A 22,715-nucleotide genomic window follows, 5' to 3' on the forward strand; every position below is an offset into this window, starting at 1 on the left:
TATTCACTATCATAAACAAAAACAAAAACAAAAATAAAAAATAAAAGCTACTTTCTTGGTCCATATATAGGCTCATAGCAACAGAATAAATCAGTTTAGGTAAATCCCTTTTACCAAAAACTTTACTTTTTATTGGGGTGACACAAACACATTAATGCACAAAATTCAAGTTTAAAATTCACCAACAATAAACATTTATTTAATACCAATGGAATCTTAATCTAGTGGTTAATAATGATAATTTGTGTATAATTAGAAGATAGACTCTCATTTGTAATTTGCATTGTCATTTAGGCTCATTGGCAAAAACAAAAAAATACATTTACTTCATTTAGGCTATGTTTCATTTAATTGAACTTGAATGAAATTAACTTATTTGAACTTAACTAAATTTTATTTATTTATTTATTTAACTGACCTTATTTAAACTTATCTAAATTGAACTACGGTCTTATGAAGTTATTGTTGCTGAAAATAACTTTTTCATGTGTTAAATTATCAGAAAATAATTTACTTTTGTTAAACTTATTTTTTTGTTAAAACAAGCCAAAATAGTAATACATTCAAATAAGTTGAAACATAATTATAAACATAAAAACTAGCTAGCCCATGCATATCCACATCTACATACCACTTATGATCACTGAAAACCGTCTTTATTGCATGACAAAAATCCTCCTCTTTCAAAACCCACGCGGTACACCATATAACCTAGTGCTACTTAGCTGTAATTCTTCACCCTTTTATTTATACTACAAAAAACACCCTCAATTTATTCACAATATTTCTCAAAATAATATTCACAAATTTCATGCTTTTTCTTCATATCTAATATAATTTCCTACTAATAAATTAATAATATTGTTATTGTTATCATGGGTTCTAACACTATCAACAACAACAAACAACAACATTCCATGCATTCAATTACAACCTATGAGTCTTCCTTAACCACCAACAACACCACCACCTTCGTCCAAGCAAATCCTTCCAACTTTCGCGCTATAGTCCAGCAGCTCACCGGGTCCCATTCTGCCGTCTCCTCCTCCTTACAAGGCGGCGCCACCATTCAAAGGGATGTTTCCGACGTGGGGTCGTCGTTTAAGCTTCATGAGAGGAGGCAACAACAAGGTGCTATTAGGAAGTTGGAGATGATCAAGCTTAGTAGTAATAATAATAATAATAATAATAATAATTATTATTATAATAATGTTCCTAGTTATAATTATAATTACCATCATGGGCCTTCAAATGGGTTTGGTAGGGTTAGAGGAGGGAATGAGGTGGCTATGGTTTCGCCCGTTTCGACGTTGGATGGGTTGAGCCTAGGGGTTGGAAGCCCGAGCCCGAGGGCTGACCCTAGGATTAGTATGAGTGAGGAAGCAGAAAGGGTGGTTATTGCTAACAAAGGGTTTTATTTGCACCCGGTTAGCCCTTTAAGTGGTGGTGGTGGTGGTGGTGGTGGTTTGAGAGATTGTGAGCCTCAACTCTTGCCTTTGTTCCCTCTTCATTCTCCTAGAGATGGTCATCAAGATTAAATTTGTATTAATGATTATCTATGAGTTTTGTTTATTGTTATTAGTTGTAGTTGGAAATTAAAGAATCTAGCTAATTAGTCAATTGATTTTTCTAGTTAATGATTGTCTTCAATACCATTTATCAAAAAGAATTGGCATTTGCATTTTTATAACAATGTGGATGAATTACCATATTGGATGATATGTTAATACCCTAAGTGGGTAAGTGTATATTAGAGTTTTTTTTTTTTTTTTTCAAAAAAAATGCGGAATAAGTCTGAAACATCATCGAAAAGCGTAAAGAAAAAAGCAAATGCTTTGTAAACGCGTCTGATACAATAATGGTCTATGTTAAGTGTTAACAACGAGTTGAGGAGTTCGGAGTTCTGTAGCTAATTAGTCCATTAATTTTTCTAGTTAAGGATTGTCTTCAATACAATTTATCAAAAAGAAATGGCATTTGCATTTTTATAACAATGTGGATTAATTACCATATTGGATGATTTGTTAATGCCCTAAGTGGGTAAGTGTATATTGGAGTCTTTTTTTTTAATAAAAAAAATGCGGGATAAGTCTGAACTATCATTGAAAAGCGTAAAGAAAAAAACAAATGTGTTGTAAACGCGTCTGATACAATAATGGTCCATGTTAAGTGTTAACAACGAGTTGATAGCCAAAAAGAAAGTTTATTACACTAAGGAATCGATCTAGCTATATGCATGCAAACAAAATAGCTTCATGACTTTTTTATGTTACATCTAATCAATAAATGGTTAAGGATTTCATACAATGATATGAAATCATATTGATGTCTTTTAACATATTTCTCAACTCGTCATCCCATATGATAATGAGTGAATTTTAAAATTCTCAACAAGCTCACAATGACAAGCGTATAATGCGCATTTATTGACTACTCCCTCCGTCCCGGAATACTTGACCTGTTTTCCTTATCGGGCCGTCTCTTAATACTTGACCTGTTTCTAAAAATGGAAATATTCTAACAATATTATATTATTTCTCACTCCACCTCTATTAACCCACCTACCACCTACCCCCTACTCCATACAAAAAATAATTAAAAATTCAACCCCTACTCTCAAACAACCCCACCTCTTAACCCACCTCCCACTAACTACATTAAAATAATACCCCACTATCAACTACTACCTATTAAATTAAATAAGTCAATTCAAGTCCCTTAAACTCTGTGCCGGTCAAACCGGGTCGAGTATTCCGGGACAGAGGGAGTATCTACTTGTAGCTTGATATTGCCACATAAGAAATCTAAAATATCAAGTATATATTGTGTGTCTTGAGTGTAAGACAATCATCCAATAGTTGATTTTATTTTCGTGTAGTCAGATTAAGTCTTGCACACTATTAAAAAGAAGCAGTAAAAGACTAAAAGGCGTGAAAAGGGAGCTAATTAAGGAATTACAAGTCCGAGAGTGAAATTTCGGCATGCTGTGATGTGTTTCAAAACACATCACAGGGGCATTTTAGTGAATAACATATACCATTCATAAAAAAGAAAGTACCATTTCATTAAACGGAGTACCATTACGATAAATTTATGTACCATTACGATAAAACATGTACCATTACGATAAAAACAACGGATTTTTCATGAAATACCCCTCAATTTTCACGAAATTCACCAAATGCCCCTCAACTTTCAGAAATTCACCAAATGCCCCTCACCTTTAATATAATACCCAAACTACCCTTACTAATGACGCGCCGTTAGTCCGCCGTTAGCCTACTTTTCTAATTCACCAAATGCCCCTACAATGTAACTTATTTCACCAAATACCCCTATTTTAAAATATAATTCACCAAATGCCCAAATGTAAAAATTACCTTTTTAAAGCTCAATGGCTAGTTTTTTGGGATTGAAAAATAGCCGTAGCTTATTGTTTTAGTCACCAAAACTTTCCAGTCACTTGAGAGTTGAGACTATGGAAGATATAAAGCAGTGTGATGATAGATACTGTGGCAATGGTATGTTACAGTTTAGAACTATTCGGCCCGAGTTAATAAGTAAGCCCCTTGAGTATAAAAGGATACTCAAGGGAAGGGAATCCTCAACCCCAAAATACAACTTTGAGGTTGTAAGATACAATCTCAACAACTAGGTTAGGCCAAGTACTACTTGGTACTTTGTATATGCAAGCAATTTGATACAAATATATGATGCCTCAATTTACTTATTTACATTTCTTATAGAGTGGCATATGAAAAGAGCGATACAATTAAGAAAATGTCTCCAAAATAAAAGACCAACCAAATGAAACTCTACTCAAAAGACTAACACCACTTAATGAATTTGATGCGTGTTTGGTTCACGGTTATTTGAGGCCACGAAACGAAATTAAGAACATGACTTTCTTCCCGCTTATCTGCTTGGATAACAGGAATATGATACTCCATTAGTAGAGGTAATAGAGTGTAATATCAATTGGTTATCTACAATATGGAAACCCTTTTTTCCTTTCCTTTCCTTGAGTAGTGATTTTAACTTATATTCATGCAAAACAAGAGGTAATAGACTCATTATGTGTGGATGATGCTTTTGAATGATAACTCATGACACAAACTGAGATGAAACTACAACAAAACAATTTGGTGACTAAATAAACACTCAGAACAGGGTTATTTATACTAAAACAATAAGCTACGGCTATTTTTCAATCCCAAAAAACTAGCCGTTGGGCTTTAAAAAGGTAATTTTTACATTTGGGCATTTGGTGAATTATATTTTAAAATAAGGTTATTTGGTGAAATAAGTTACATTGTAGGAGCATTTGGTGAATTAGAAAAGTAGGCTAACGGCGGACTAACGGCGTGTCATTAGTAAGGGTAGTTTGGGTATTATATTAAAGGTGAGGGGTATTTGGTGAATTTCTGAAAGTTGAGGGGCATTTGGTGAATTTCGTGAAAATTGAGGGGTATTTCATGAAAAATCCGTAAAAACAAAGTATCATTCCGAGTAAAACATGTACCATTGAAATTCAATGTACACTACAAGAAAATCGTGAATTTGCGACTGAACAAAGTAGTCGCAAAACCCCTATTTTCCGTCGCTAAAATTAATTTGCGACAAATGCGACTAGAATTTGGATGGTCGCAGAAACCCTTGTCGCAAATCTATTTTTGCGACTGGTTACGCGTTGTCGCAAGCTTTTGCGACAGACCTGCGACGACTTTGCGACCAATATTTTGCGACTAGTTTTAAAAGTTCGGCGACTACCGTAATTGTCGCAGTATTGGCGACGGATATTTGCGACGGCTTTGCGACTGATATTTAGTTTTTTTGCGACCAACCATTTAGTCGCAGAAATTTAATTGTTGTCGCTAATACTGTTCCACGTTTTGGAGACCACCTTATTGCGACTAAATTATTTAGTCGCAAAAATAAATTGCAGTCGCAAATAACTGCTACTATTTGGAGACTAATAATTTTTGCGTCTGCCATCTCCGTCGCAAAAATCAGTTATGTAGTAGCAAAATATTTGATTATTCATATCAACCTATATAAAATAAATGCTTGTATAACTACATTCAGAACTACATATAGAATAACCTGAATATTTCATGATTTTTCATTCACTAGATAAATTGTTCAAATACATAGTTTTGAACCTTACCACTAACGGTTTCAAGAATCACCTCCTAAAATGTATTAGACATTTACAAAATACCTCCAAAATGATCATGTTAGTCCTTTACAAAATTACCTCCAAAATGGGCACACAACTAATGACATTCACAAAATTACTCCAAATCGAGCATGTTAGACGTTCACAAAATTACCTCCAAATGAGCAAGCTAGTTATATTCACAAAATGACCGTTCCAAATCATCACTCCAAAGCAAAAAATTCAACCAAGTCTTGTAGCATGTGTGACGTATGAGGAACCTTGTCCCGATGGATCCCTATGGGTCATGAAAGCCGGTAAGAGTAGTGTTAGGAGTAGGAGTAATGGTAGGAGTAGCGGTTGAATTACGCCGAACAGAAAGGATTATTGCTGCCATCTCCCTCATCTCTTTCTGCCATTCGGCCTTTTCAATCTTATAGTTTTCAGCAGTTTCTCTAGCCAAATTTAAGCTTTCCGATGCCAGTTTTTGGGCTTCCGCTGCCACTTTATGGGATTCCACTGCCACTTTTTGGGTTTCTTCTACCATCTTCTTTAATTCTTCAACTTGAGAGCTTAATTGAGAAGTAATGGAAGGTGTAGAAGGTGATGCAGTAGAGTGAGAAGAAAGATGCTTGCAATACATATGTGAAGCACTCCCTAAACCATAAACTTTGCCTTTCTTTTTCCCACCTACAACCTCTAGGTATAAATCGTTCGGGTCTACCTCAATTCCTTTACTCTTACATGCCTCCAGTTTGTCATTATATTCTTCCTGTATTAAAATGAACAAATAAATGGTTAGGATAAACTCAAACCAGCTTAAAGAAACTTGGACTACGTTGAGAATATTTCTAGAACACTGCATTAAGATAGCCGCTGGGAATTTAAAGAGTCGATTTGTTGCGCACAATATTTGATGAAAGATTTCCACTCCAAAGCTTCAATATTTACTAAATATTCCACATTCCAAGCAAACATCTTTATAATGTCTGATAACTCAAAAGAGTGAAATACTATAAACTTAATAGTGTTATGCAAGATCAGAACAGTTTAGAACAGAACATAACATAACTAAGCTGTTCTGATCAGATCAGAACTGTTTAGAACAGAATAGAACAAAGCAATTCTGATTAGTTCTAATCTGATTTGAACATAATTAATCAATTCTAAAATTTGTTGAACACCGCCAAAAGAACAATAGGAAGCCAATGCAGTAGCACCTCAAAAAGTCAACACATGCCAAAGTTGACCATATTGTCATAAACGGCAAAAAACACTAGCATAAGAGCTGTGAGTTAATAGTCAACTGAGAAAGAGGGAGGGGGGGGGGGAATTTCCAACACAAGACGACCTCACAAAGAGAAAGAGAGAGGGAGAAATGAAAGATGACGTTAAGGAAGTGAAAAACACAAGTAATTACAAATAAGGTGCGAAAATCATTACCATGATTTCAATTGCCTTTTCACCAATCAAATCAGTTTCACCCTCGTCACCCACGGGAATAGAATGTGTCTTCTCATAAACATCAGCAGCGGTTGGTAAAACTCCATTGTTAAGGCTCGCCTTAAAATAAAGGAAGTTATTAGAGTTTTTAAAAATAACAAAGAAAAGGCAGGGAAAATGTAATGAAGAAAATGAAGAAAATAATAATTGTTTATGCAGTACTTATAATCCCCAATAAAATGCATGCCTTAACCCTTACAAGGATAAAAAAAATCAATGAACAAGTTAAAAGTAACAGTCTCTTACCATTTTTGCAACGACCATAGGAGTAGAAATGCTACCTTGACGATGGCCAGGGTCAAAACTATCTTCAGTTTGGCCAGATAATCTATTAGCCTTGGCTCTCTTAGAACGTATCTTAAATTCTGGATCTTCCCGCCTCTTCATATATGCAGCCCGAACATCACCAAGCATGAAATCAATATCCTTATGAATAGGAATACTAGCAACTTTGTTCATTGTATCCCTTAGGCGATCCGAACATTTTGCATCAAAATCTTTCCTAGCCTTAATATTGAACTCAGGTCTCCAAGTATATCCACGCTGCACAAATAGAAAAAGGAAAAAGTATCCAAAAACAACAAAGTCAACTAATGTCAACCTTCTGACTAAACTACCTTTAACAACAATATTTGTCCTTCGTCAAAGTTAGAACTGAGATTACAATATAAACTAGCTCGTGAAGGCACAAGGAAACATGTATACATAGATGAGATACTAAATAGTGAGAATTAAAATATAGATGCAGTTGCTATTTGTTTAAGGAGGCATTTGTTATATTTTTTTGAACAATGTGCAGAATGCAAGCTAAAACAATAAAATGTACCTTAAACTCATTGAACCAGCGATCCTTCACCACAAGTGGCACCTCCTTATAGTTCAAGTAAGGGTAATTGTAGTGCGCTTTCCAAGCCTTCGTGACACAACCAGCAACTCCATGATTGCAAAACCTAGTGGAAGAAAAATATTAGCAAGAAGAGTTAAGTATCACATCAACAGAACAATCATTCCATGTGATATGGACAATAAATTTCATGTACAAATAATTATGACTCACCATAACCCATCAGGTGTCAGCTCAATCTTTCCCTGCTCCAGCCCATCAATTTGCGGTGGCGGTGGCGGTGGCGGTGGCGGTGGCGGTGGAGGTGGAGGTGGAGAAGGTGGTAATGGTTGTGTAATCATATAAGTGCTCCGACCACCGCCTCGACCTCGACCACTTTTCGAAGCTCTCATGAAACCCTTCATTGTCAAAGAACTAGAAAATACATGCTCATAAATCAAGTTATAAAGTTTAATAATACAATATAATATAAACGTGTAGCTTAAGTTTAAATAAAAAACAAGTACAGAGTATTGGTCTACAAAGTATTAGTCTTAATGGGTATATTTAAATTTAAATAAAAAACAAGTACAAAGTATTAGTCTACAAAGTAATAGTCTACAAAGTATTAGCTTAAATTTAAATAAAAAACAAGTACAAAGTATTAGTCTACAAATTATTAGTCTTAATCGGTATATTTAACCCCCACTTGACTTGTTTTTTTTTGTAAAAAACGACTATATTATAAAAGTTGTAAAATTACTACTACAAAGTATTAGTCTTACATATAAGATGATTTCCATTCCAAAAATATAAAATCAAGTAGTAAAGCTACATAGACAAGAAATTAATAAACTAAAGTAGGCGTATATGAAACCAACTTGACAACATCAGTATATGAACTACCTAAAATGTTTGATTTTGAAGAAGCAGAAGTTGAATATAAACGGTTGGAATCTAGTGAACAACTGCCATAAAAGTTCAACAACAATTAGACAAACAATAGAGGGAATATGACTTCTAAACCCCAACAAATTCATATTTATTTAAATTAAGTTAACAATTAGGTGCTAATTAAACTCAAACTAAAACCCACAACCGCAGTTATGTACCAACCTCCAAAATAAAAATGTCAACATTTAAATTAAATTCGATTCCAGATTGTCATCTTTGAAGGAGGATCTTCCACTAATCAAAGTCTCTAAATTCAGAGTTCTTTTGTCTAATTCAAACCGGAGTTCAGTACCAACCCAAAAATTCATGTGTATTTAAATTAAATTACAAATTGGCTACTAATTAAATTCTCTAAGTTCAAAGTTCTTGTTCTAATTACAAACTACAGGCCTCCTAATCCACGCTAGAACGACTCTAATTCACTCCTACACTTGCATAAAAACAACTCAATTTTATACTACCAAACCCTAAACTACGAAATTCAGTAAAGTGAGCAATTTAGACTTACTTGGTCGCAAACACGGTGCTGGAGAAGATGACAGAGTTTTGATGACACAACGGAGACGTGGGACGGCGAAGATGTGGGGCGGAGATGTAGGGCGGAGATGTTGGGCGGCGGGGATGGAAATGAAGTTGAGGGAAAACCCTCCGTTATGCGAAAATGAAAGAAAGGCAGAAGGTAAGATATTTTGTTAATTTTTAACAATATATTAAAAAACAAGTTGGCGACTGCTATAATTGTCGCACATCGTAGTCGCAATAGTTGTTTTAAAAAAAGTTAATTAATTCAGGTTTGTGCGACAACGATTTAGTCGCAGAAATGGGACATCAGTCGCAAGTTCGCGACGGCGTAGCGACCTGTGCTAATGTAGTCGCAGTTTTTACGACCGCTTGTCGCTTTCAATCGCTAAAATTTATTTAGCGACTAAATTTTTTATCCGTCGCAAATAATAGTCGCTAAAACGGATATTTCTTGTAGTGGTATTTACAGAATTGCCCCTGTGATGTGTTTTGAAACACATCACATCATGCCGAATTTACTTCCTCTTACGAGTCCACACATAACTGCATTACACAACAGAAAATCTAAAAGGTGCCAAATACCTACTAGTTGTCTAGTTACACTCATGGAACTTCCATTTTTATGTCTCTTACGTAATACTCTTGATTTGTATATGCAAATTCATGTGATCCTTCATTTGAAACGGCATGTCTTCACGACAAGTACTCCTAAATTAGTGATATATCTTTCTAATTTTGAATGATACAACCTTTCATAAATAAAGAATGAAAGAGATCATATCACCAACACTTGATCAGAATAATCACCTCGCTGTTATAGCATTCTTGTGGTGGATTGTTTTAAACTCATTTACCAAAAGTAAAATATTTTCAAAGTTAGATTAATTAATAAAAAAAAACAAAAAAAAAAACTAGAGTTTTGGTTAAGCTCAAACTCAAGCAAACTCACTTCTTCCCTAAAAATTAGTGCAAGTAAAAATTACTTTTGATCAAAATTTTTGGTTTAATTCAATAAAAACAATGCAAATTATAGTTAGTAATAATTTTAATCGAGTTAAAAAAAATGGTACGTACATAAGGATATGGGCCTAGCCCACCTATCTGATTTATGAAGCCAGCTTATTAGTGGTCTCGACTTGTAAGGAAAGGAAGGGAAGGGAAAATTAGGTAAAGAGAACAAAGCATATACAAAGTATGTAGTACTTTCTTCATAATATGTCGTATTTGTAATACCGAGTACAACACTCTCTTCATTCCTAAATAACGGTCACTTCAGACCCACCAAGAAAAAACACAAGGTAAAAAAGAAATAAAATTTCAACTATGTGATCTAATTTGAACCGTTTTCATATGAAATTTAGATTAACTTTATGAAGGAAGCATAATATTATATAAATGAACAAGCAACTGATCAAAGTTTTTATTTTTCATTACACATGAATTTGAAACTATTTGATACAAATGCAAAGAAAAAGAAGTAATTTATTTGCTTAATTATGTTACTTATATAATTCATTAATCAACCAACCAACCAACATCTACAAAAAGAGTGAAACATACCATCATCTTCTTCATCCATTGTCATCATAACTATCAACCCAATGAAGCTAGCTTCCTTCCTTCCTCATCAGTATATCATCCCATCAATTTGACACTTCAACGACAAAGACGATTTACTTCCTCTCTCCATCAAAATTAACATCCACTAATTAAAACGATGCTTAAGAATCGAATACTTTTTTCAAGTGCAAATTGATTGTGGTTGATTGTACACTATATTGTTCCCAACACCATTATTAGCAGCAATATTATGTTGTCGATTTCTCCTTCGTTTAGAAACAACAACAAACCCTTCACCATCCCCAACTTTGTTCGTTTTCTCGAGATCATTCGATCTTACAACTCCATCCATCTTCTTCTCTTCACTTCCTTGGAAAATCTTGATAATTGCACTATCATTTGCTATAGCTTCTGAAGGATTCTGCCAATTTCCTGACTTTTTCACTGTTCTAGAAGATTCGTTAGAATGTTCTGATGAAGAAGAACTCTTCTGTACAGACTTTACAATAAAGCTAAGCAGTATTTGTCTTGCTAACTCTGCCTTTTCAGCCTCAGATGTGCTCTTCTTTACCACTTCTTTACCATCATTTAGCTCATCAGAGGATGAATTTGCATCAGTTGACAGTTTCTGTGGTACGAATTCAGGTGCATCAGGGTTCATGACTGTCGCACCAACTTGCTTAGGTGAGACATAATGGTTTGTTCTGTAATACAATGGTGACCTTGGACCACATGCAACCCTAGCAGAAATAGGAGGGAACTCATAAAAGTTAGTCGCACCAAATGTGGTTGGTTTAAAAGGTGGTGCCGAAGCTGATAGCTTTGACCCTTTTGTTTCCATGGCCGCCTTTTCCTGATTATCCAAACATGGCATATCTCCATTTTCAGGAACCACCTCTGTTTCCCCTGTTGTACTGTCATCAGAAACTTTATCTTCTACTTCTTCTTCTTCTTCTACATGGGAAATATTCACATCATCTACATCATCACTGCCTTTTTTACCTTCTTCAGAAGTTTCAGCAACTTTCTGGGTTTCTTCTGCATTTGTTATTACTTCTTCCTTCTGCTGTACAGGCTTGAAAATGGTTCCTGGGGGTGACATGGCAACTTCTTTATACGAAATTGCCTTTGAAGCCATTGCTGCAGTAAGAGTTTTCTTCGATTGAACTTGAGTTCTTGATTTCTTCGGTGGAGAAGACTCCTTCAAGTTCATAGTAAGATTCATCACTCTCTGTTCTCTAGGCATGACTCCAGATACTTGGCCATTTTCTTTAGCAATTGAATGATTGACTTTTACTTTCAGATTAGGCCGTCTTCTACGAAACTTGTTCTCATTCGCATTATTATTTGTAGAACGCACTTTCGTGTTGGCTTCTTGCCACCCCTCGTCTGAACTTGTATCAACTACCTCTCCATAAACAACCTGCTCACCAAGAGTAACATCACTGTCATTTGAATGATTTGATTCTTCAGGAATTTGTTCCTCTGCTTCTTCTTCCTTACTAACAGTTCTTTCTTCCACAACAACTGTATTTATTATGTCATTATCTTCATGTACTGAGCCATTTGCCACTTGACCCTGCTCCTGAACCTGTGAATTTTCAGCAGCCTGCAATATCTAATCAAACCATACAAACTTGTCTAAGTTAACATTAGCAATTATAATGCACAAATCTAATCAGAAAGAGTAAGTTAAGCCATTCAACATAGTTATAACAACAGATTAGATACCTTTGAACGCCTATGTTTCTTCTGAGCATCTCCGCCCTTAGGATCATGATCAGGACTAATGAAATCAAGGAGATCCGATACACTGTCAAATGAACCAGGTTTAAATTAGTCACTACCTTAATTACTTGTTTAATTGACACACTTGTAAAGTAGTACTCCTTAGTAAATATTACTGCATAGAAACCATTTTCAAAACAATTTAGTGCATCAATTTCTCCTTGTTTTTCCGTAGTAAATATTACTGCATAGAAACCATTTTCAAAACAATTTAGTGCATCAATTTCCTCCTTGTTTTTCCGTAGTAAATATTACTGCATAGAAACCATTTTCAAAACAATTTAGTGCATCAATTTCCTCCTTGTTTTCCCTTTTCATTTCTGCTTTCTTTTCCTTTACCCCTTTCACATTTTTTTTTTTTTTTTTGAGAGGTAAAGAGAGATTTATGTTTCATTTATGCATTGACAACAACTCCTAATCATATTATTGAATTAAGTTAGGTTACTGCAGTTAGCTTCATAATTACCTTACATTAACCATTTGCATTACTTCCAACTACAACAACTCAGCCAAACATTTTTAGTACCTAAGATGCCCTTTGCTAGCAATGGATGCATCCGGTTTTGGTGTTCCTGTTCTTGCCAGTTCCTGTTGTTCTATTACCTTCGATTCAAAATATTCCAACCACGCTGCTGCATCCTATAATTAAAACCAATAAAATTCATAGAATGAGTCTTGAGATTTGAGACCTTGTATTTTTATCAGACTCTAACAAGTCATTAAAGTCACGAAATGTCTAAATATTAGCCAATCAATTACCTGAGTACGAAGGTCTTCTAATCCAAGCTTGGCTTCAAGAATTTTGAGCGTAGTTTGCTCGTGCTGAACACTGAGTGAGTAGGCTTCCATAAGTGAAAGCGCAATCGCTATGGCATGATAACTGGCAGCAGTCTGAGACAACGTGGAAAAAAAGTTTAATTTACTCAATGATCACCGCACAGGTATTTTCAGGACAAAAGTTCTTGCATGCACAAGGTGTATAATAAACTTATTGTACACTAAGATAACTTTTACCCAGTTTTTTGTGTAACTTTTAATATGTTTTGAACTTTTATATTATAAGAAAAAAAAGTTAATAGATAAACATTTTAAAGGGTTAAATGATTAATTGCATACATTATTAGTAATTTTGAAGAAATAATTTTTATTAAAATGGGAAATTGTATCACTAAAATGGGAAGTATGACTTTTACATATGTAAGGGTAAGTTTTAAGCATTTTTAGTTAACTTTTACTCCGGTGTATAATATTTATTGTACACCACTTGTAAATACTCCGTAAGAAATTGCGTTTTCAGGAAAAATAAGTTCAGATGATCAGCTCAACATGCAACAATAGCATAAAGAGAGGAAAATTTGAAGAGACCTGGATATGATCAGCTCCTAAGAGCCTCTTGTTGCATTTCAGGGCTTCATGGAGATAGCGGAGAGCAAAGTTGACATTTCCCATCCCCTCTTCCATCATGGCTACGTTTATATAAGTTGCAGCGCTATTTGGGTGGGATAGTCCACACGTGAAATGGAGCAAAAACAAAGCACGGTTGACATACCTGGAAAATAGGATATCAAATTTGATATGTTAGAAGAGTTAGACAACAAGAGGGATTGTCAAATAGGATAGCAAAGCATGAAGGTTAGAGAAGAAATTATGCATACTTGAGTGCTAATTCAATGTGTTGGAGACGATAATAGAATACTGAAAGATCCCCGTAACTCTTCATAGTATCAGGATGATCAGGCCCAAGTTCCCTTTCATTGATATCTAATGCCTTCTGCTGGTATACGGTAGCCTGAAAAAAACAAGAAATAACTATGATATTCATTTTCCTAGTAATTACATTGTTTCAGAGTTTAATTTTGATGGTAGGCAAACATTGTTCATTGACAATCCAGCTAAAAAAACTGTATGTTGAAAAGATTACATGACTTCAAAAGAATGATTACTCGTATCAGAGAATTATAACAGTAAGTATTAGCTATATAACCTGTATTCTGTATTAATTTCCATATTAGAGTACTTTCTAACAGGTTACAAGTTTACAACAGAGTAATGCGTTACCTGATTGAAATCTCCTGTGTGGTATAAGACTACAGCAAGAAGACTATAAGCACCAGCAGTGGTTCGATGATAAGGGCCACATACGGCTATGATCTTCGCCAAAGCCTTTGAATTTAGAACAGATAAAAGAAATCAGATATTTATTCATAATCCAAGGACGAAACAAATAACTTAAGCTGAAACACATTACTAAATACATACTTTTGTTCCATACGTGACAGCATCTTCTAGCTTCCCCTTGTCTAAAGCTACCTTGGAAGATTCCAACAGAGTTCGGCCATCTGCAGAAGAGCAAATCACATGCTGCAGAGGACACTTTGAAGGATTAGACCAGAAATGGAAAAAAAAAATGAGGACAGAGGAAATAAAGGGGAAAGAAAAAAGAAAAAAATGTTCACCTTGCACACAGGTACCATGCTGATTATATCATCTTTCCTAAAAGGGTTTGGAGTATCAATATCGTAGTCTCTTGGAACCAACTCAATACCAACCTGGAAATGATAGTAGGATTAAAAGTTTAAAACTGTGCTTTGAATAAGGAAATGGAGGTCTGAGTAGAAAAAAAGTTTGCAAACAAGAAAGGGAACCTTGTGGCAGAGGCCTCGGAGAATTGCCAACTTTCTTAAGTGAAGAAATTCATCATTGAGCTTCCACCCAAACCGGTTAAAGAGGAAAGCCCTTAACCACTTAACTTTGAGATCATACTCTTGAAATTCAGCATTTTCATTATCGTTAGATGAAGAGGAACCGAATAGGATATTCAAAGAAGTTGCAATTGCTGCTGGTATTCGTGATACGTCATCAACAGAAGCAACGGCAGCTTTTACTACATACTTGAAAGCACGTGTGACCATCTCATGGACACATAGGGATTGTATGTGAGGAAGCTTCTCAGCTAACTCAACCTGAATCACATATTCAAATCATTGAGAGAGGTCATCACCTAACCCGAAAAATAAGAGAGCAAAAGGAACAGGCTTGTTTGGTAATTGGCTTTTTGTTGGTTTTTTTATTGGGTTTTTTCATGTGGTCAAACAGCAAATATAGATGTTTGGTAAGTTGGCTTTTCCGCCAAAATCCAAAAGCTAGGAAGAGTAGCTTTTTTTACATTGGTTGTTGGCTTTTCATTTTACTACGTACATTTTATGAAACAGCTAGTAGTCAACAACCAACTTTACTAAAAAATTATTTAGAAAATCTACAGTCAAACATCCAACACAAACAGTCAGTCTAACAAGCCAAGTAAAACAGCCAATTGCCAAACAGGGCCAACAACTGAAGACGCCAAGACGGTAAAGAACCGTTAAAACTCAAGAGTAGCTAGAAACAACTTCAAGTTATTGGCCAATTTATACTTGTTTGGAATGAAATGATTTGAACTGTTTCCTTACCACACGACCCAAAGAACACATCTTCAGTCCCCGGAGATGCATGAAATCTGTAAGTGTACGCCCATCGACAGGAGAAAGTTCAAGTGATGCAAAATCTGTCACCTGAGATCAACATAAATGTCTTCTGTTAGACAACAGAAAATGGAAGTACCAAATCAAATGAGGCTAAATAATAGACAGTTAGTTAGTTACCAGCTTTGGTAAAGCAACTTCATCATAATAGGTCTGAACCATAGTGATAAGCTCCTCTACTGTCTGTGACAGAAAACAAATACATAATCAGCAAAAGAAGTCCACCATTCCAAAACGATTTATCTAATAGTAGGGAATATTCAGAAACCTTAAGATGGAGGCCAGTTCCAGTTTCCTTCAAACGCAAGAAAGCTTCTTCAGAAAGTAGCTTTTCCAGTTCAGAAACTACAGTATCATTGCTGAGTCCATTCGTTTCTAGACCAGAAACTTGAGGTTCATTGTCCTCCTGTCCATCTGAAGAGTCCACACCATTCGCCTTTTTCTCCCTTTTCTTTAGAGATTTGAATTCTTTTCCTAAACCTTTAACAGAAGAGTCACTGTTTTTCTCATTTCCAGCTTCCTTGGGATTTTTCTCACTTTCCTGCTTCTGCAAATGTTGCACCCAACAAGAAGCAAGTTCCCATCTAAATCCCGCTTCAGCCTCCACTGGTTTTTCCTCCTCTTCTAATTCAGCTAGGCTATTGTTAAGTATTTTAATGATTTGAGGTCTGGGATTTTCTAGTTCATCAGAATGTGGCAGGGGAGATGCGCTTTCTCCAGAGAGTTCAGCGTTAATAGGCTTGTGTAAGGGCATCCTTAAGCTGCGAACATACATAAAATGCCGACCAGTAGATAAATAAAGGGACTAGGCGTAAATTACAATTAAGAAGCTTAATTAGAAACTAACCTGTAAACATTGAGGGCATTAGCACCTCCATCAGGCTGATCATCAATTTTAATATCATGGTGCTCAAAATTCTTCTTGACATTTCCAACAACTTTAACTGTTGCAGTGAACCCACAATACCTTAAAGTGACAGTTCCAAGTGAAGAAATATCCTGGAAAAATACACACAGTTCACAACATCAATAAACATATACTCTGTACACCTTGATAACTAAATCAACTGAAGCTACAAATTGATAAAAACAACAGAAAAAACTCACATGAACAGTCACATTTTCATCAGCAGTCAACCCTTTAATCAAATTCCTCTGAACAACTCCTCTAGCAGAAGTTTCAGACACCTCACAGAAGAGAGACTTGTCATCAGGCTTCATGTTAGCATCAGCTAAGTCTCGGTTAACCATAATAGAAAGGTCACCCACACGGCTTTCATGGGTATCTCTTCCAAGAGAGTCAGATTCTATCAAATGGCGAATGCTATCTACAGCTTTAATGATTGATACGTCGACAAATAAACTGTGGAGCAAGAATGCCTTTCGATCACGTATCACTCTCTCCTCCTCGGTTTTGCAAGGCAAACTAGCCAAAGTAGCAAACTCAGTAGCCCAAGGTCGAAGATCATGCTCGCCATCTCTTCCTTGACCTCCTCCATTTCCACCCCAGTTCTCATCCTCTGTTGGTAAGGGAGGGAAGCTTAATGGAGATTCAGCAAGCGAAGGTGGAGCAAGCCAGCAATTTGCGCGGAATCCATAAGGTAGATTGCCAAACTGAAATTTCACATAGTTTAGTGGCGGATCTTGGCCAAAAAATTACGATGGGTCAATGTTTGAAACTTTAACATATTAATGAATATGAATTAAAATTGCATTCAATCCACATTTTTTTTTATTTTTCTATTAGGTAAGAAGAAAAAACCCTACTAAACCAGCACCTATCTTAGGTTAGCCAGCCAGCTATGCAGGTTTTCACTTGAGTCACTCTCAAGAATTTCATAGTTGATGGGACTCGACCCTAGTTTCCCAACAACTTGTGTTGGTCACATTAAACCAACATGTCACGGACATTTTATATGTATATTTTAGCATGTAAAATTAATAATTTCAAAAATTTTATCAGGGTCTGGCCATGATTGGCCCTGGTGGAAGGTCCTCCCCTGCATGAGTTTGACTTCTTTTGATCTTATGAGACACACACATATATATATGGAGTACTAGTAAAAGAATTCAAGACAGAGACATTCTGCAAGCATTACCTTATTGTGTTCCAGAAAAGCTTTAATAAGGGCATCATAAGCCTGTGAAGTAAAAGGAGAACAAAATTTAACGTGCTGTTTGCTAAATAAGAATCAACATCAAGATAGTACAACATAAATTATCGATATCTTAGTTCTCGAGACTACTACTCACATTAGCAAATGCTTGGCTGTGTTGATGCAGAAGATCCACTAGGGAGTGAGAATGTACCAACTGTTTGCCCAAGGTGTAGAACCCTTTTGTGGATGCAGCCACTTGTATTATCTTCCCATTGCAAATCTTAATCTATATTCAACTGCATTAGTAAATCACTCACAACTCGAAACACTATAATCGCATACAGTGCAATCACAAATTTACAATCAATTAAGTCTTTGATTCCTATCAAAATTTATGTACATATCAACTTTTAGTTGGCCAAATAGCCAATGTCTTTAGAGTTTGGCTTTAAATCATTTTTCTTCAATTCAAAATCCACAATTACCTGAAGGATGAAACTAATTAAAGTGTATTATAGTCAAGATTAAATTTAAAATGTTCGACTCTATACGAAGTAAATTTTAGCCATTCTTTCAAATGTGTTGTTGATACAAACATCTAATCTCCATTTTGTGTTGTCAATTTTGTGTTTGGTCCTATAAAGAAAACATCTACTCCGTAATAAAAAGGTTATATAATCAATCGATAATCTAGACAAAGAAAATGTTGGACTTGTCATTTTCATAATTTCACACTAGAGACCAAATAAATACGATCATGATTTACATGAAAGATCAATGTGCAAACTGCAAAGTGACAAAATTAAGGTCATAATCATGGAGTATAAATTCAAATGCTAATTAAGTGGACACATGACACAGTAGGACACTGTACATGGAGGAACAGGGTCCATGTTAAAAATGTGCTAAAAGGACTAAACTTGAGGATATATACCTGCAACTCAAAATAGTCCCCTTCACGTTTCTCTTCCAACTTTCTTTCACACCTCTTAATTCCTGTAATAAACCATCTCATTAGTACATAAATTTTGGTAGTACCTTGCAAGTTTAATCGGCTCAAGTTATGAGTCACAACACAAAAACATTATTGTCTACTCAGCAATGATAACGGACATTGCTACATCAACCCGCCTACATTGCTACATCCTCTGTTACTGGACTTTTCATTTTATCTCAAATACTCGTGTTGGATTATCGACATTGGGACATAGTTTTGGATACTTCTACACTTTATTTTGGACCAAAATCATGCAACTTTTTCACAAAATAGTCATGTTATACTTAGACTCTTACCCGTGTCCGGTATAGGTTTCCGAGTCCGCTAACAAAGGCTCCATCTACCAACTCGGTGGTTAGACAAAGTTTTTTCTAATGATAACATATGATTGTACTCTAGATTGTCTACTCAGTACCCCCTCCGTTTCGAAATAATGGAGATAGTTTACATTTTCACGCTTGCTGATGTATTAATATCTCTAATTTTATATTCGTAAAAAATTAAAAATTATAAAAAATTGATATTCTGAAAGTACAGATCGAGACGAATCAAACAAGACTCACACGACTATATTTTTCTTTACCCATCAATCACACATGATAGTCAAATTGAAATTTGTAAATAGTGTCAAAGTTTCGAAACGGAAGTATTCAGTAAGTCATTATTGTTTGGTGGATTCCGAGCCACCTAATTTTGGAAACAACAAAAAAAATTATGTGACACAAAATTGATCACACAACAGTACAACACCAAAGTCACCAACTATGATAAAAAGTCCAACCCCATGCAGATTGCCCAATCATGATTCATGCCATAAAAACATAGAATAATTAAAAATATATAAAAATTATTTTAAAAAAACAGTGGAAGAATGGGACCCACCAAGAACTGGAGGAGTGAGGTGAGAGAAAGAGAAGAACTCATAAAACTCCGAGAGTTTAGGTGTTGGATGAAGAGCAGCCATGTCATTTTCTTCAGAGATAACCGAAACGGACGGTCCATTTTGAATGCGGGGCTCTTCCATTGATGGAGCGGGTCCCACCCCTGTTGGACTGTGGGCCTTAACCTTTTTCGATTTGTGGTCAGATGATGTGGGCCGTTGCCCTTTGGGCTTGTTGAACCAACTTGTACATGCGACAATGTCTAGTAGCCTCCTCGCGTGGGCCACAGCTTGAGCCTCACTACTATATTCATCTGTAAATTGCAGAAATTTTTAGCCAATTATTTATGGTATTTTCTCCAATGTAATTACGTGGAAAAGTCCGATGGAACTTCAGTATTGAAAATTAAATAAAATGCAAAGAAAATAAAGGTGTAAATAGCAACTAATTTAGTTGGTTACGGTCTAAAGGTTGAGGGAGTAGTGGAGTACCCTTTAATCACACCTTAATTTTATTACCGATTGCATTCAACTTACATTATGCGGAATACTACAATTTATAAGTTGTTATATGGATTTTCAAAGTTTATCGCAGCTTTTAGAGCTTGTTTGGTATCACTGTCAGTTTTTTGGTTTTTTGATTTTGAAAGTTATACGATTTAGATTGAATCATAAACCAAAAAATAGTCATACCTATAGTAATTAGGTTGATTTTGAAAACTGACAACAAAAACCGAAAACTACTTTGCGTGGTTTTCATATTTTGGTTTTTAGTTTTGTAAAAAACAAAAAAATGGAAACAAAAAATGATACGGAACAGGCTCTAGTTTTTATCATGATTGAAAAATGAAATAATATTATATTCCCTACACAAAACTGGTTTTTTCTACGATTTAAATCAATTTCAACCTATGGAAATTTAAGGGCTTGTTTTTTTTTTGTTCTCGGCACATACATAACGATAAGGATATTGATATAGATGAGATTCGATACATGATTTTGAGTACTACAACCACACTTTAAATTTACTCATTGTACTAATTTGCATCCAAACAAATTATTAATGCATGTGTCATGTGTGGCACAATTCATGTACCATTAGATTCCCCATATATGCACAATGTACTTACATAAAAGACTTTACATAAGAGACAAGAGTAATAATAGTACACTAGGTGGATGAAGTTGCACCTTTTATTTTAGTGATTGATAAAAATGCATTATGCATACATAAGAACTAAGGAGCACCATGGATATTGCATAAACGACAAATGACGTATTAGGTAACATAACTTATTACGGAGTAGTTTATTTTAATCACACATTTTATTCCTTAAATACCGTCACAAATTATACTGAGTACTTCATTTGTTTTCATTTAATTTAATAACTAATTCTTTGAAATCTGTTGTATAGTCCATGCAACAAACAGAACACGCAAAACTCTGATCCTATAAACTTGGAAGTTGGAAATAGCATTTATTATTTTTCATATTATTCCAAAATCACAAATTTTAAAATTCTCTCATTTAATTAAAAAAAAATATATGTAATAAAATAAAAGTTTAAACGAGACCACTTAACACTATTTTTATGTCCTCATATTTCGACTACTCCGACTTTCATTAGCTTTATACAAATTTTTTGAGGGTATTAAATATTTTCAATTGATTAAAAGTTAGAATTATTATATAAAATCTTCTGTGGAAAAAGTTATGATTCACGATGTTATTAAATAAATTCATGAATTCCACGTGCAACACGGATTGATCAAATTTTACATCAAAACCGGAGTAACAACTTTGAATGAAAATTTCCAATAATCACACTTACCTTGAACCATCTTCAATAAACATGGCTTCAATGATGTAATCTCTACTTTGTCATTCAATTTCTGCCCTCTTACCTGAAAATCAGATTTCGCATTTTAAATCCAATCGATAAATTTCCGGATTAATAATCGCAAACACACTAAAAAAAATGGAAATTCACACTCACCTCGTGTGACACGGAGTAATTGGTAATATGACATGTCTCTACATTCGAAGCTAACAATCTCCTCACATCTAGTATCTTATCAGTCGATATACCCTTCATTTCAAAAAACAAAGAAATGTTAAAAAAAATCCCGTAATTTTATCAACGGATTTAGTCATCGATTGACCAGCTTAAATACACAATCAACGTGACAATTAATTAATTGATTAATTAATTAATTAGTTTAATTCCGATGATACCTTGAGGGTAACTTGGGAGTCATAGGGAGTAATCACAACAATGTCAATAACACTAGGCACAACTGCAATCAATCAACACAAAATTCCCAGTCAATTTCAGATTAAGAAGAATAGAAGAAAAAAAACACAGCATTTTCAAAATGATGAAGATTGGAAAATGACCTTTCTCTTCTTTCTTCTTCTTATCGGACTTAGGTTTGTGCCCCTTACTGCGACCTGATTTAGGGGCCATTTCTTTTTTCTGTTTTCTTTTTGTTTGTTAAGATTGAAAATAAAAAACAGAATTGCAGAGAGAAAAATTCGAAAATGACGATGAAGAAGAAGAAAGGAGGGTGAGAGTGTTAAAGGAGAAGGAGAAGGAGAAGATAGGAAGATAAGGAGGGGTTATGGGGTTTTACCACCCGTTTGAGATTTTAGGGAAATCCTGGCCTCACCTTAATGCTTAAACCATATTGTCTTTTTGCTCTCAACTTTCTCTCTCCTCTTCCCCACTCTAGTCGACTGTGTGAGAATGAGATGCATGTGATGTGGGCTATTTGTTGAGTCTATGCATATATAACGGGCTATTGGTTATCACTTGAGTGACAAAGATGTTTAATTAAGGCGATAATAGTGATGAGGATTAAGAATTGATTATGTTAATTACAAATTATATTTTTAAATGTACCTCATT

General features: G+C 35.0%; 3 protein-coding genes and 1 long non-coding RNA gene across 4 annotated transcripts; 2 read left to right on the forward strand and 2 right to left on the reverse strand.

Moving 5' to 3' along the window:
• The first annotated feature begins 561 nt into the window (after positions 1-561).
• Positions 562-1,637, forward strand: LOC130459472 (VQ motif-containing protein 11-like). Its single transcript, XM_056826854.1, has one exon. The coding sequence runs from the start codon at positions 876-878 to the stop codon at positions 1,536-1,538; it is 663 nt and encodes a 220-aa protein (XP_056682832.1). The 5' UTR covers positions 562-875; the 3' UTR covers positions 1,539-1,637.
• A 3,463-nt stretch (positions 1,638-5,100) lies between these two features.
• LOC110787759 (uncharacterized) lies at positions 5,101-10,215 on the reverse strand. The gene is made up of 6 exons (XM_056842685.1): positions 8,947-10,215; positions 7,719-7,919; positions 7,488-7,611; positions 6,908-7,204; positions 6,602-6,721; positions 5,101-5,930 (listed from the first exon to the last, which is right to left on the reverse strand). Exons 2-6 carry the CDS (start codon positions 7,907-7,909, stop codon positions 5,457-5,459), a joined length of 1,206 nt encoding a protein of 401 aa, XP_056698663.1. The 5' UTR covers positions 7,910-7,919; positions 8,947-10,215; the 3' UTR covers positions 5,101-5,456.
• Positions 10,216-10,368: 153 nt separating this feature from the next.
• On the reverse strand, positions 10,369-22,549 carry LOC110784262 (protein REDUCED CHLOROPLAST COVERAGE 3). Its single transcript, XM_021988694.2, has 23 exons — positions 22,205-22,549; positions 22,043-22,104; positions 21,804-21,896; positions 21,639-21,711; positions 19,808-20,119; positions 18,863-18,924; positions 18,083-18,214; positions 17,929-17,970; positions 16,937-17,443; positions 16,677-16,828; positions 16,098-16,590; positions 15,950-16,012; positions 15,758-15,859; positions 14,954-15,271; positions 14,765-14,857; positions 14,568-14,669; positions 14,367-14,471; positions 13,964-14,097; positions 13,674-13,857; positions 13,068-13,199; positions 12,835-12,947; positions 12,252-12,333; positions 10,369-12,138 (listed from the first exon to the last, which is right to left on the reverse strand). Exons 1-23 carry the CDS (start codon positions 22,272-22,274, stop codon positions 10,702-10,704), a joined length of 4,863 nt encoding a protein of 1,620 aa, XP_021844386.1. The 5' UTR covers positions 22,275-22,549; the 3' UTR covers positions 10,369-10,701.
• Positions 13,114-14,276, forward strand: LOC130472191 (uncharacterized). Its single transcript, XR_008932262.1, has 2 exons — positions 13,114-13,249; positions 13,606-14,276. It is a non-coding gene; the product is annotated as an uncharacterized lncRNA (long non-coding RNA).
• Positions 22,550-22,715: the final 166 nt, after the last annotated feature.

This window comes from Spinacia oleracea, chromosome 4 (assembly GCF_020520425.1).
Source record: "Spinacia oleracea cultivar Varoflay chromosome 4, BTI_SOV_V1, whole genome shotgun sequence".
NCBI lineage: Eukaryota > Viridiplantae > Streptophyta > Magnoliopsida > Caryophyllales > Amaranthaceae > Spinacia > Spinacia oleracea.

Coding starts and splice junctions, on each gene's coding strand:
- LOC110787759 (XM_056842685.1), bottom strand. CDS start 7,909: ATGAAGGGTTTCATGAGAGCTTCGAAAAGTGGTCGAGGTCGAGGCGGT. Junction 7,612..7,718: donor CTGACACCTGATGGGTTATG/GTGAGTCATAAT, acceptor TTCTTCCACTAG/GTTTTGCAATCATGGAGTTG. Junction 7,205..7,487: donor GCTGGTTCAATGAGTTTAAG/GTACATTTTATT, acceptor CTATTTGTGCAG/CGTGGATATACTTGGAGACC.
- LOC110784262 (XM_021988694.2), bottom strand. CDS start 22,274: ATGGCCCCTAAATCAGGTCGCAGTAAGGGGCACAAACCTAAGTCCGAT. Junction 17,444..17,928: donor CTTTTCTGGAACACAATAAG/GTAATGCTTGCA, acceptor GTGAAATTTCAG/TTTGGCAATCTACCTTATGG. Junction 14,858..14,953: donor TCCGAGGCCTCTGCCACAAG/GTTCCCTTTCTT, acceptor TATCATTTCCAG/GTTGGTATTGAGTTGGTTCC.
- LOC130459472 (XM_056826854.1), top strand. CDS start 876: ATGGGTTCTAACACTATCAACAACAACAAACAACAACATTCCATGCAT.